This window comes from Coregonus clupeaformis, unplaced genomic scaffold (assembly GCF_020615455.1).
Source record: "Coregonus clupeaformis isolate EN_2021a unplaced genomic scaffold, ASM2061545v1 scaf0228, whole genome shotgun sequence".
In the NCBI taxonomy this organism is placed as follows: Eukaryota; Metazoa; Chordata; class Actinopteri; order Salmoniformes; family Salmonidae; genus Coregonus; species Coregonus clupeaformis.
The window spans coordinates 504,602-519,094 of NW_025533683.1; the positions used below are offsets into that span (position 1 = coordinate 504,602).

The 14,493-nt window shown below is 44.3% G+C and overlaps 2 protein-coding genes across 9 annotated transcripts; both read left to right on the forward strand.

Moving 5' to 3' along the window:
* The first annotated feature begins 509 nt into the window (after nt 1–509).
* On the forward strand, nt 510–5,031 carry LOC121558171 (chromobox protein homolog 3). 4 transcript variants are annotated; one of them, XM_041871661.1, is made up of 5 exons: nt 510–795; nt 1,248–1,462; nt 1,717–1,870; nt 2,608–2,759; nt 3,223–5,031. In XM_041871661.1, the coding sequence occupies exons 2-5, from the start codon at nt 1,254–1,256 to the stop codon at nt 3,341–3,343; spliced, it is 636 nt and encodes a 211-aa protein (XP_041727595.1). In that variant the 5' UTR covers nt 510–795; nt 1,248–1,253; the 3' UTR covers nt 3,344–5,031. The 4 variants fall into 4 exon arrangements, with proteins under 4 accessions (XP_041727595.1, XP_041727592.1, XP_041727593.1 ...); XM_041871658.1 differs by having other exon boundaries at nt 511–795; nt 2,605–2,759; XM_041871659.1 differs by having other exon boundaries at nt 511–723; nt 2,605–2,759.
* Nucleotides 5,032–6,555: 1,524 nt separating this feature from the next.
* Nucleotides 6,556–9,340, forward strand: LOC121558170 (sorting nexin-10B). Of its 5 annotated transcripts, none has more exons than XM_041871656.1 (5): nt 6,556–6,729; nt 6,942–7,042; nt 7,278–7,379; nt 7,746–7,964; nt 8,580–9,340. In XM_041871656.1, exons 1-5 carry the CDS (start codon nt 6,637–6,639, stop codon nt 8,602–8,604), a joined length of 540 nt encoding a protein of 179 aa, XP_041727590.1. In that variant the 5' UTR covers nt 6,556–6,636; the 3' UTR covers nt 8,605–9,340. The 5 variants fall into 5 exon arrangements, with proteins under 5 accessions (XP_041727590.1, XP_041727586.1, XP_041727588.1 ...); XM_041871652.1 differs by having other exon boundaries at nt 6,581–6,729; nt 8,658–9,308; XM_041871654.1 differs by having other exon boundaries at nt 6,581–6,729; nt 8,766–9,308.
* Nucleotides 9,341–14,493: the final 5,153 nt, after the last annotated feature.

Consider the following 14,493-nt stretch of genomic DNA (forward strand, 5'->3'; position numbering starts at 1 on the left):
AAAAGAGAAGGGGTCTAATTCTGCATGAAACAGGACTCGAAACATCATAATAGTGTTTTCATTCTTTACCTGGTTAGTGCTCCCAGTCTCTGGCATGGTGTTCCACAACTCTTGACTATGTGGCGTTACAACACACCACGTCATGTTTCAGAACACCTTAGGATGAATGTTTCCATAGGCTACACCTTAAATCTGTCTCATAACACCTTACACCCATGTGTTTCAAAACTCCAGCAAAGTTAAGGTTTCGTCTCCTTAACGTTTGTGGCAGCTCAGTTCCCACTAGTGTTAGTGTTACAAAACACTTTATTTTAATAGTGTAGGCAACTTCTGTCCCTCATGCCCGTCGGCAATCAGCAATCATCATTATAGCATGTAGCCAAATCCTACTATTACATTACACAGTAGTAAGCACATGCGAATTCTCACTGTAGACAGAGCAGACAATCCGATCCGTCTGTGATTGGCGGATGTCGCGTTGTCTCCTCCCGGTTTTTCTGACTTGACCTCTTCCCTTGGCAACCACTTCCTCCGAGCACCCAACCCGGCCATCTTTATTTAACTCATTCATGAAAAGTTTTTGTAAACACACTGGAACATTGTTGCATTTGGTTAAGCATCTAACGAACGACGGGATACATTTCAATTGTTTTTGTATCGGCGTGCTCCAGCGTATGCTACAGCGTAGCGTATTTCTGTCACAGCCAAAGTTGGACTGAAAGCGTACGTGTTTATTAGCAATAGCCTTCGACATGTTCTAGTCTACATTTGCGTTCATCATACGATACATTTACTGTAAGTCGTCTAGTTAGTGTATGTTTGTCAGTGACTGCTGTCTGCATTGTTGCAGCCTCTAGTAATTTCACCAGCTCACCCGCGGTAAACCATTTTTTAGTAAATAGCAATAGATGTGTATCCAACAGTAGATGTGTACAAAACGCGCGATTTCAATGTTTAGTAGAAAGACGACGCGCTAGCCTATCTATCGATGACCCGTCTACCGGAGGCTGCTAGACTGTAACCACATGATGATGATGATAATGACGACAATATTCTGTCTGGACCTCGATATTGTGCTCGCGTTACATTGTAATAACGTTACGTGAACGATTTAACGTAATCTTTATGATGAGGGGTGAATACAGCCATAGCCTCTTCACAATATACAATTCAATAAGCTACTACATTTTTCGGAATAATATTTTTCTGAATTACACTTAACTAAAGTATATATTTCCCCCCTGCAGGTTAGAATGAGAAAGAAGCAGAATGTGAAACAGAGGAAGACAGAGACAATAACTACAACAGTAATAACACCACCACCATTAACAACAACAACACCATCACCAACAACAACAACAACACCCCCAGTCGTCCAGGAGTTCGTGGTTGAGAAGATCATCAGTAGAAGGGTCTCCAATGGAAGAGTAGAGTACTATCTGAAGTGGAAAGGATTCACTGAGTAAGGAGAGCATTTCAACACAGTTGGATAGACCATGGTTCCTCTCAAATGGCACGCTCTTCCCTAGCGCACTACTCTTGAAAATAATTTCACATTAGTGCACTATATAGGGAATAGGGGGCCATTTGGGACGTATAATGTGTATCCTAGACTAGTTATTAAGAGTCTATGAATTCCATTCATGTCTTCAATGGCTAATATTAGAAGTTTGCTGTACATAGACATACTCACACTGTTTCTGCCTCTGCCACTAGTGCTGACAACACCTGGGAACCGGAGGACAACTTGGTCTGTCCTGAACTGATAGAAGAGTTCCTGAGAAACCTCTGTTTGTCTGGAGAGAATCAGGTTGAGGAAGAGACAGAGCTAGTCCCCAAAGAGGAACTGGCAGAACAAGAGACTGAGATTGTGAGTGACTGAGATCTGGGATGACAGAGTGACTGAGATCTGGGATGAGAGAGTGACTGAGGTCTGGGATGACAGACAGGTCGGCTACATCAGATCCTTGTTTATTAATCTCAATAGAAGACTGATCTCTAGATCATTGTGTGTATGTAGGTCCACTACTATATGATCATGGTATAGAATAAGAATACCGGTACCCAAAAATGCACATTTGTTATATTATGATAAAAGCTCCACAATAATGTGGAAAAGTTACCTCAGCAGACTGATATAGGAATAGAACCAGGAAGGAGGCATTCTAATTCCAGAATGATATCCACATGTTCCAGACATTCTGTTCCCGATATAGACATGTTTCATTGTCCCCTTGGAGTCAAATGTTTCCACTTTCCACGACTGGCACTGAGCTTCCACATAGTACTATAGAATTATTAAAAAAAACTTTGAAAAAACCCTCACCTGTGTTATAACGATCCACCAACTCATCACAACAGGAGATCAAATAAAATAGTATTTGTCACATGCGCCGAATACAACAGGTGTAGACCTTACCGTGAAATGCTTACTTACAAGCCCTTAACCAACAATGCAGTTCAAGAAATAGAGTTAAGAAAATATTTACTATTTACTAAACCGAGTCAATCCCTCTGACAGGTCAGCTGTTTTATAACGCTCCACTAACTCATCACAACAGGAGATCCCTCTGACAGGTCAGCTGTGTTGTGTTGTCCTCCCAGCAGGTGTACAGCAAGCAGAGACAAAATGACCTCCAGGAGCCAGCTGACCAGGAGTCTGTATCTCCTACTGACCTCACCCTCACCTGCCCCCTGGAACCTGAACGCATCATCGGCTCCACAGACAGACACGGAGAGCTCATGTTCCTCGTCAAATGGTACAGTTAACCGCTTGCATACTGCCACAACAAACACCAACTAACTCCAACTAACACCAACATTCCAAAGTTGGCAGATGTTGTCTGTTGTTTTTAGAATGTTCTAAAAGCCAAAAGGCCCAAATAAAAACTCTGTGTCACACAACTGGTTCTTCTTGTCTTCCTGACTGTATGCCAGGCAGCAACAGACTAGTGTAGGCTACATTCCTCAATCCTACTAGTCATTTCTGGTAAAGACTTTTGGTTGTACAACAGCACCAAAGTAGTTATAATGATTTACTCTGACAAACAGAAAAAAGTAGACATTGTCCCCCCCCCCTCTGTTGTTTATAATGAGCTTGTAGTCTCCCTCTCTCTTTACATGTGTAATGTGTAATATCATGTATATTATCTATGTAATCATATGTCATAGGGACAGGATAATAATTCCAATAAAGGCCTGTGTGTCTGTGTGTCTGTACAGGAAGAACTGTGATGAGGTGGCCCTGCTGTCAGCCAGGGAGGCCAGCGCCAGGTGTCCTCAGGTGGTCGTAGCCTTCTACGAGGAGAAACTCACCTGGCACTCTGGGGATGAGGACCAGTAAAGGGTGTGTTGTGTGTGTGTGTGTGTGTGTGCATGCCTGCTGTGAGTGTGTGCATGTGAGTACACAAGTATGGAGGTGAACTGACAAGCATCTGTAGGCAGCTCCTAGGTTAATTTCTCATCCACCGAACCAAGGTCCTCCTTGAGCTGACATTAAAGGCACAGTGTGTGAAACGATGGCCTGCTGCAGGTAGATTGAGTCATCGTGGCAGGTGTAAAAGCCCTCTACAGCGTTGGCTGGGCCTCTTCCTGCTTCCTGTGGTGCTGTGTGAGGTCACAATGCCTTTGGGGATGTAGTGCAGAGTGTGGTGGAGTTCAGAACCATTCATAGAGACTTATCTCTCTCTCTATGGCTATGATTGAGTTGAAACGAATGAAATGAAGGCAGACACCCAGTTCACACTGATGAATGCTCCCCCAGTTTATTGTGCAACATTTCGACCCGAAGCTCTTTGTCAAAGCCTGACGAAGTGTGTGGGAATCGCTCTGGATTTCATGACTTGATTTTTTAAATCCAGCACTTAAAAGTGACTGGATGTGCTTACACTACGTTTAAAGAGTGGAAACGAACCCTTAGCATTTCTTTCCCAGTGTCTTCATGTACTGTAGCAGACTGAATCACTGTGGACACTGTGTTCTGTTGACTTTGACTACTGTTACTGTTGTAGCAGAAACCCATGTGATTGTATTGGAGTTAAGTGCTAGATTATCTATGGTTTTACTAAATAGGACACGTATCTTGTATAGTAATGGGTTCAATGTGCATTAGACTCAATAGATAACTACTGTCCACCTAATATGATATCTGCACCATTTCGTTTTTGCTACAATCCTTGATATTGTACGTTTTTTTGTGTGAGATTCAAAGTTGATGAATGTGTTACATTTAGTTTACTGACAAATGTAGAAAAGTGTTGTATGATAGTAGATGGTATGCTGTTTAATGTAGAACATGATAGTAGATGGTATGCTGTTTAATGTAGAACATGATAGTAGATGGTATGCTGTTTAATGTAGAACATGATAGTAGATGGTATGCTGTTTAATGTAGAACACGATAGTAGACGGTATGCTGTTTAATGTAGAACATGATAGTAGATGGTATGGTGCTTAATGTTGAAAATGATAGTAGATGGTATGCTGTTTAATATAGAAGATGATAGTAGATGGTATGCTGTTTGATGTATAACCAAACCAATGGTTGTATTACTGACCATGGAGATTTTATGAGTTACAGTGTGATCAAAATGTGACGTCACATATGAAAAAGTGTATCTGATGTGAATATGTTCATTTGACCCAGTCACCACCTGTTCTCAGCTACTCTTAACCAAATATTTATCCACCAACCTGTATTTGTTACTGATAAATCATTGTTTTGTTAAGGGGCCCAGAGTTTATCCTGATGGGTCATATATGTTCAGGACAAACTCCAGTCCCTACACAAAATGACTGACACTGTATGCATTGTGCACCTCTCCCATGACTGGAATGTTATGGGGCAATGGTTGCGTCCCAAATGGAACCCTATTTCATTTGTAGTGCACTATATAGGGAATGGGGTGCCATTTGGGACTCTGACAATCTGTTTAACCTTTTGTTCTGGCCTGCCTCTGACTAAGTTACTGTACCGGTTGACCTTTTTATCTGTGAAGTGTCTGTCTGTGAATAAAGGTAGCTATCACCCTGTGCGCCTTTACTGTCCTGTTTTTGAGATAATTCACATTAACAAAGACTCAAATGACAACAAACACAAACAACGGAATAAGACTATCCCAGTTTGGGTTATGACAGTTGTACTAAGCTCATGACTGCATTTAGAAGTTATATTCTTCAAGAATTAATGGGAATATATCATCAGCAGCAAATATTGAGGATTGCGCCTTAAAAAGATGGTACCTTATAAACTACACTAAGACTTTGTTCAGTAGATTTGATGACAAGAGAAAGAGATACACCCATAGAGAAAATATTGTTCTATATGGACTATATGGATGGACACCAGCACACCTGGGACTTGCAGGTGAAGTACTCTATGAAATGTGATTCAAACGAGGAAGCTCAGCAGAATGAGCATTGCAATGTCACATATAAACACACAGTGACGTTGCAATTCTCATCCAGGTCAGGAGGCAAAGACAGTGCTGGTTACTACACACTGTCATACTAGAGAACAGAGCAATGGTTAAATCAAGGCCGTTGTAGTTACGATCCTGATCCTAGGGCTGGATGGTGTTTTATTAGGTACTTCCAGGTCAGACGGTCCAACTGACCAACAACAAATACAGACGAAATGTCTCAGTTATGTAACCTTATATGGTACACAATAACATGTTTTATATCAGAGGTTTATGGAAGCAGCACAAAGTGTTCCTCAATCCTCTGTCCTGTGACTATTTGGATACCTTCAGACCTGTTTGTCTGTAATAAAGACTAGAAGGATCAGCTCTACTCTCAGAGCACACCATTCATTCATTCCCCAGTCCACTGTGGATTTGATCTGATCAGGATCTGAACTTGGAGAATGAGAGAAGTGATTGACAACCTTGTGTACCGGGTAGGACTGGAGTCTTTAATCAATCAGTTCCATGGGAAGTTTATGGGTGTCTGAGATTTTAAATATCATTGTCAGTTGATCATGTAATAGTACTGTAGGTAATGTTGCCCAGTGAGGGTCGGTGTGGGTGTCTCTTCAGGCTTCAGTAGGTTGAACTGTGGTTAGAAAAACTACACATCTAATGATGTTTAGTTCCTCCTGAAAACAGACTGTAAACACCAAATCAGATTGTGTAAGAGAGAGATCAGTCCTACTTCTGCTTTCACTCTGCCCTATGGTAAAATAACCAACCTGTAAAAGACACAGGGTTTTCTGATATACAGATTTAGTATCTTAATTTGAGCCAGTTTTCTACAGCAGGAAAATAATCCTGCAGCAACAGGAAATGTGAATTATTATGTGGATTATAATTAATGGACAGTTTTGTATGGCTTGATACATTTTTCGTTAGGGCAAATCAAGTCTGAAATTTCTTTAGAAGCCTTTTAAAAACTAAAATACACTACAAGTTTGCATTTCCTGCTGTCGATGGACAATACACAGCAACAAAAGAGTGATCAAATTAAGATCCTACATCTGTAGAGTTGGAGTGAGTCAATGATTACACTTCCTGTATTTCTGTACCTTAAAACATCCATCTTTGCCTCAGACCGTACATTCTCACTTCTCATCCACAGTTTAGTTAAGCGTGGCTCAGTCTCTCTCCTTTCCTCCTCAGTGTCTCTCCTCTCCTCTCCATGCAGCAGTTCATCAGTGTCTGGGTTCGGGATCCGCGGATTCAGAAGAATGACTTCTGGCATGCCCACATGGACTATGAAATCTGCATACATGTAAGTATGTAAAATGGGGGGAAACGAAGGGGACGTGGCTGATGTGCAAACCATTATTTAAATTTCCGAATTAGTTAAATTTAGGTTAAGGTTATGGTTAAGGTATGGGTCAGTTTTAGATTAATGTCTCTCCGCCTGTTCATACGGATGATAGAACATCAGTGTTAAAGATAATAGAATATCAGTGTTAAACTGCTGTTGTCTCTCCTCAGACCAACAGTCTCTGCTTCACTAAGAAGATCTCCTGTGTGAGGAGAAGGTACAGTGAGTTCGTATGGCTCCGGCAGAAACTACAGGCAAACTCACTACTCATGTGGGTATTCATAGGAGGATGGCATACTCTATATGTATAGTATATTGACCTAAGATAGCTGGGAAAAGATTTAGCAAATGTACATACTGAAAATACTTCCACATGTCTTGTGTCTCTAACTAGTAGTTGTTATAAAAGGTGACAATAATTTTATATTTAAAAAAAATATATGGATGTACCAATCCCAGATTACCCCTTTAAGTGTGTTTAGATTGTGAGTTGTCTCCATTTCCAGGATCCAGCTACCTGAACTACCGCCTAAGAACCCTTTCTTCAGCCTGAACAACGCCCAGCAGATCACAGAGAGGATGAAGGGCCTCCAGAAGTTCCTTGAACTGTGAGTGTCCTCCTGGGTTATACCTTTATTAAACCAGAAATAACAAACATTACAACAAATTTACAAAACAAATTATACTAATAAGTTATAAAAGAATACTAGAAAAACAAGAGTTATACTCAAGGGTTATACTCAAGGGTTATACTCAAGGGTTAAAGGCCTACTAAACATTTCGTACACTTAAGAATTGGCAAGCATTTGGCAAGCATATGCCTCCTCGTGACTACACTAGGTTGTGCTTCCTCTGTTCTTCTGACAGTAGTGAACAATAGACAGTGTAATAGTTTCTATTTGACTCATCAATATCCATTTGTATTTATGGGTCTGTTGATACATTACCGGAGTTCCATTGGTCTTTCATCCCAGGACCCTGGAGAGTAATATGCTTCTGTCAGACAGCTGTCTGCACCTCTTCCTGCAGTCAGACCTGGGGGTGTCCAAGATAGAGGCCTGCGCCTCAGGGAGAAGCCATTACTCTGTGTCCCAGGCCGTGCTGCGCTGCGGCTGCAAACTGCGACGCTTCCACTCCCAGGAGGACCTGTTAGAGACCAGCCGCAAGGAGTCCTGTGACTCCGACTCTGTTAGGTAGGTAGGCCTCACAAGCACGCACACAGACACACACACACGCACACACACACACACACACACACACACACACACACACACACACACACACACACACACACACACACACACACACACACACACACACACACACACACACACACACACACATACATACATACATACATACATACATACATACACACACATACGTACATACATACACACACATCAGACACACACACACACGCACAATGTATGTAAAAGTCAAACCTAACAGGCAGGGCGAAAGGGATATTATATGATGTCCAGGGCAGTTGAATTGGCATTCTCTGTCCAGTAGAGTTGAATTGGCATTCTCTGCCAGTGCAGTTGAATTGGCATTCTCTGTCCAGTGCAGTTGAATTGGCATTCTCTGTCCAGTGCAGTTGAATTGGCATTCTCTGTCCAGTGCAGCTGAATTGGAATTATCTGTCCAGTGCAGTTGAATTGGCATTCTCTGTCCAGTGCAGCTGAATTGGCATTCTCTGTCCAGTGCAGCTGAATTGGAATTCTCTGTCCAGTGCAGCTGAATTGGCATTCTCTGTCCAGTGCAGCTGAATTGAATTGTACAGTATGTGTGTATTTTTCCACCAGAGACCCTAGCTCTGTCTCTGCTTGATAGGACCAGACCTAACCACAACCAGGAAGAGACCCTAGCTCTGTGCCTGATAGGACCAGACCTAACCACAACCAGGAAGAGACCCTAGCTCTGTCTCTGCCTGATAGGACCAGACCTAACCATTACCAGGAAGAGACCCTAGCTCTGTCTCTGCCTGACAGGTCAAGACCTAACCACAACCAGGAAGAGACCCAAGCTCTGTCTCTGCCTGATAGGACCAGACCTAACCACAACCAGGAAGAGACCCTAGCTCTGTCTCTGCCTGATAAGACCAGACCTAACCACAACCAGGAAGAAGACACTCTCAGCATGTCTGTCTCTTCATAGGAACATCACCGCCAATCAGGACATGCTAACTCACAATATCTGTATCCCAAATGTCACCCCGTAGGGCTCTGGTCAAAGGTAGTGCACTATGTAGGTCATAGGGTACCATTTGGGATTCAGCCAATACTGTGTTTGCTCTCATTCATCTTGAAATAAGGCTTGCACACAGCTTTTTGTAATCCATTTCTCAAAACTACTGTCACCATAACTACCTTGTCTTTCTGCCATCAGAACAGTTTTTTTACTTCATTTTTCCAGAGAAGATGGTGAGGGAATATATGTGTTTATGTCTGTCTAGTTTTGTTAAATAATATTTGTGAAGTCCAAAAATCTGAAAGATGTAAATATTTGTCCTGGGATTATATAGGATACCTTCATGCATGCACTGTAAATAAAGTCATTTATAATGTGTTTTGATAGTGTTCCTGATTGTGGTTGCAAAGGAAGGGAATGTTCTCGGTTTTACAACACTAATCCTGTTCTTGTCAAATGATGGAAACTACGTTTTGGGTTTGATCAAACGGTGTGCCTACATCTGCCCAGTAGAGTGCAGTATTGTTGTATTCAACCATCCTTATCACTAAATTAATTAGTCACATTCTACCACTTTATATGGCAAAATAATACTGGAAATGACATAGAACAATGAATCGTTGTGACAACAGGCAAGTAAATATTAATGTCTTAGAAAGTAAGACTTACTGGCCTTAACCACCAGTAGTAGGAACCATTTTAACTGGCTGCAGCCACTGTATAAGACACTGTATAAGACACTGTGAGGCTTCTGTAATAGGGTCTCTGAGGAGACAGCTTCTACCCATAGGACAGCTCTACTGTCAGGAGAGGACAGGGGTCCCTCCCACAGCATCCCCCATGGACCCGCTCTTGTCTGACAGGGGTCAGATGTTAGGCAGGTAGCCCGTCCCTGGGACCCGCTCCTGTCTGACAGGGGTCAGAGGTTAGGCAGTTAGCCTGTCGCTGCATGGTGCCCCCTGCTGATAAAAACACCAGTTACACTCTTCCTCCTTCATTGACAGGTTACCCTCTGCCTCCTTCACTGACAGGTTACCATCTTCCTCCTTCACTGACAGGCTACCCTCTTCCTCCTTCACTGACAGGCTACCCTCTGCCTTCACTGACAGGCTACCCTCTGCCTCCTTCACTGACAGGCTACCCTCTTCCTCCTTCCCTGACAGGCTACCCTCTGCCTCCTTCCCTGACAGGCTACCCTCTGCCTCCTTCCCTGACATGCTACCCTCTTCCTCCTTCCCTGACAGGCTACCCTCTGCCTCCTTCACTGACAGGTTACCCTCTTCCTCCTTCATTGACAAACTCAGGCAGGTGACCTGTGATACAAGTCAGTATTGGACGTCCATCCATGTCTGAGGACATCAGGAGATGACGTGGAAACCAGCCACTAGGGACAACAGTGAGCGCTGTTATATTCAAGTAGGCTTTGGTATTGCTAGAGCATTGTGGATGGGCGTAAGCATCTGCCTCTGATTCCAAAGGCTGCATGTTCAAATCCAGCAATATAAAGTTGTTTTAAGCCTATCCCAAACCTTAACCCTTACCTTAACCATTCAGAGTTAATGCCTAAACTTAAGAATTTTGAGTTAATGCCTTAACTTAACCCTAACCTTAAAAATTCAGAGTTAATGCCTAAACTTAAGAATTTGGAGTTAATGCCTAAACTTAACCTTAAACACTTTGAAATGTGAGATTTTGAACAACTTCAAGATTTGACGTTTGAGAAACGTCTAATTCTGACGTGAGAGTTTGTAGGACAAACTACCCCCTCCCTCTCACACATAGGCTTACACACAAGCACAGATGCACACTAAGCAGGCACACTCCTGTCATGTGTCCAGCTAGACAGTCTTACTGTGTAAGGACAATGAGTAACCTAACTCAACACTCATCTCAACCCTGCCTGTGTGTGCTCACACAGAGAGTAGTACTATGCTTATGCAGAGGTAATGAACACTAAGCAGAATGATGTGTGGCTGACATATTCTGCACCACTAATTAGATTAGCATGTCTCTCTGAGGTGGACAGGAAGCTGGACAGGAACCTCATTAGACATTCAGAACGGGGCCAGACAATAGGCTCACGGTGGCATGACGGACAGGTGATGTCACCTGGGGAGCTGCTCAGGTCAGTGCAGGAGACAGGATGGCTGGGTAAGGAGGGGCGGGGGGACGGCCCACAAACCCACAATGGGAGAGGGAGGACGTTTTTTCCTGAAGATAGCTTGTTAAGGTGTAGAAGACTCTGTCTGGCTCTCAGTGAGAGAGAGAGAGAGAGAGAGAGAGAGAGAGAGAGAGAGAGAGAGAGAGAGAGAGAGAGAGAGAGAGAGAGAGAGTGTGTGTGTGCGTGTGTGAGCGTGCATGCACGTGTGTGTGAGTATGAATGTGTGTGTGTGTGTGTGTGTGTGTGTGCATGTGTATGAGTATGAATGTGTGTCCTCTGTCAGTGATTGGCTGTGTGCGTCATTACCCTGCAGTCACTCTAACACACACTCAGGTAATGAAGCTGTCACACACACACACACACACACAGGTAGTGAAGCTGTCAGTGCTGTCAGGGAGTAGAGGCGAGTGGTGCAGCTTGATATTCAAAGGGGTTTCGTCCCTAGCTTATGACAGAACTATCCAACTGTATATACTTACACAGCATAGCTAGGGTACTGTGCAGAGGACACACACACAACGCACACGGGCACACACACACACACACACACATACACACATTCACATACAGGTAGAGAGAGAAAAGAGAAAAGAGAGAGAGAGAACAGAGAGAGAGGGAGAGAGAGAGGGAGAACAGAGAGAACAGAGAGAGAGAGCAGAGAGAGAACAGAGGGAGAACAGAGAGAACAGAGAGAGAAAACAGAGAGAGAACAGAGAGATAGAGAGAACAGAGAGAGAAAGAGAACAGAGAGAACCGAGAGAAACAGAGGGAGAGAACAGAGAGAGAGCAAACAGAGAGAGAGAACAGAGAGAACAGAGAGAGAGAACTGAGAGAGAGAGAGAGAGAGAACAGAGAGAGAGAGAGAGAACAGAGAGAACAGAGAGAGAGAGCGAGAACAGAGAGAACAGAGAGAGAGAGAGAGAGAGAGAGAGAGAGAGGGAGAAGAGAGAGAGAGAACAGAGAGAGAGAGAACAGAGAGAAAGAACAGAGAGAGAGAACAGAGAACAGAGAGAGAACAGAGAACAGAGAGAGAACAGAGAGAGAGAAACAGAGAGCAAAAGAACAGAGAGAGAGAGAGAACAGAGAGAAGAGAGAGAGAAGAGAGAACACAGAGAGAGAGAGAACAGAGAGAGAGAGAGAGAGAGCGAGAACAGAGAGAGAGAGAGAGAGAACACTGCCTCTATGTACTGCTTGTTTATACAGTAGGTTGTCCCTTTCCATGAATACTGTTCCTGCTGTGCTTGTGTGGTTCTGTCTCAGACCTGGGACTTACCCAGCTCTCCACAACTAACTGTAAGAATAAATGGCTTGTCATGAAATAGAGAGAATCCAGATGTTGTCAGTCCAGTGTGGATTTACTGTAAGATAATATCATGGCTTGTCATGCTTCCAACCCCTTGGAGCCAGTTGATATTTCTGCACTGTAATGTTGAAATAAATATTTATAGACATGCTCGTGTCTTCCTTAGGGACTCCTTTAATCCACATCAAGGTCCCTACGGGCCCTGGTCAAACAAAGTATACTACATAGGGCAAAGGGTGCCATTTGGGACGCACCCTTAGACTCCTCTGGCGTTCCTCTGGGTTGTCCAGTGGTATTGGCTCCACTCTAATAGGCTGTTTCTGCTTGTCTCTTAACCTTCAGCTGATTGAGCTGAGGAAGAGACCAGTCCACAGCCATGCCTGGCTGTCAGTTCTACCCTGCTCCGTCCCTCCCTACCCTATCACTGCTGACACTGTTAAACCTATCATTCCTCTACAGATCGATGGGCTTACAGCCCTAGCAACTCTAACTCAACTCCAACACTGATGGGGCAACGAGAGGAAACAGGAGAAAAGATTGGACCCGCTGTGTGAGGAGGACACTGCAATGGATACAGTTGCAGTGTAGCCGATGTGAAATGGCTAGCTAGTTGGGTTCGAGGGTCCCTGGTTGTGAAATGGCTAGCTAGTTGGGGTCGAGACTCACTGGTTGTGAAATGGCTAACTAGTTGGGGTCGAGACTCACTGGTTGTGAAATGGCTAGCTAGTTGGGGTCGAGACTCACTGGTTGTGAAATGGCTAGCTAGTTGAGTTCGAGACTCCCTGGTTGTGAAATGGCTAGCTAGTTGGGTTCGAGGGTCCCTGGTTGTGAAATGGCTAGCTAGTTGGGGTCGAGGGTCCCTGGTTGTGAAATGGCTAGCTAGTTGGGGTCGAGGGTCCCTGGTTGTGAAATGGCTAGCTAGTTGGGGTCGAGACTCCCTGGTTGTGAAATGGCTAGCTAGTTGGGGTCGAGACTCACTGATTGTGAAATGGCTAGCTAGTTGAGTTCGAGATTCCCTGGTTGTGAAATGGCTAGCTAGTTGGGTTCGAGGGTCCCTGGTTGTGAAATGGCTAGCTAGTTGGGGTCGAGACTCACTGGTTGTGAAATGGCTAGCTAGTTGGGGTCGAGACTCACTGGTTGTGAAATGGCTAGCTAGTTGGGGTCGAGACTCACTGGTTGTGAAATGGCTAGCTAGTTGAGTTCGAGACTCCCTGGTTGTGAAATGGCTAGCTAGTTGGGTTCGAGGGTCCCTGGTTGTGAAATGGCTAGCTAGTTGGGGTCGAGGGTCCCTGGTTGTGAAATGGCTAGCTAGTTGGGGTCGAGGGTCCCTGGTTGTGAAATGGCTAGCTAGTTGGGGTCGAGACTTACTGGTTGTGAAATGGCTAGCTAGTTGAGTTCGAGACTCCCTGGTTGTGAAATGGCTAGCTAGTTGGGTTCGAGGGTCCCTGGTTGTGAAATGGCTAGCTAGTTGGGGTCGAGGGTCCCTGGTTGTGAAATGGCTAGCTAGTTGGGGTCGAGGGTCCCTGGTTGTGAAATGGCTAGCTAGTTGGGGTCGAGACTCCCTGGTTGTGAAATGGCTAGCTAGTTGGGGTCGAGACTCACTGGTTGTGAAATGGCTAGCTAGTTGAGTTCGAGACTCCCTGGTTGTGAAATGGCTAGCTAGTTGGGTTCGAGGGTCCCTGGTTGTGAAATGGCTAGCTAGTTGGGGTCGAGGGTCCCTGGTTGTGAAATGGCTAGCTAGTTGGGGTCGAGACTCCCTGGTTGTGAAATGGCTAGCTAGTTGGGGTCGAGACTCCCTGGTTGTGAAATGGCTAGCTAGTTGGGGTCGAGTGGAGAGAAGAGGACGTCTCCACAGGGACAGAGAGGCCCATCTGCTACTGAGCATAACGTTGTCATGTCAGCACTTTTCTATGTCAGATACAACTCAGGACATCCCCAGTTGACTTCCCAGTCTATGACTGCTTCCAAATGGCACCCTATTCCATAGTACTGTTGTCCAGGGCCCATATGGGACATACTCATTCTGCACATTGACTAGTATTTCCTCATTTGTGTCATCAGAACG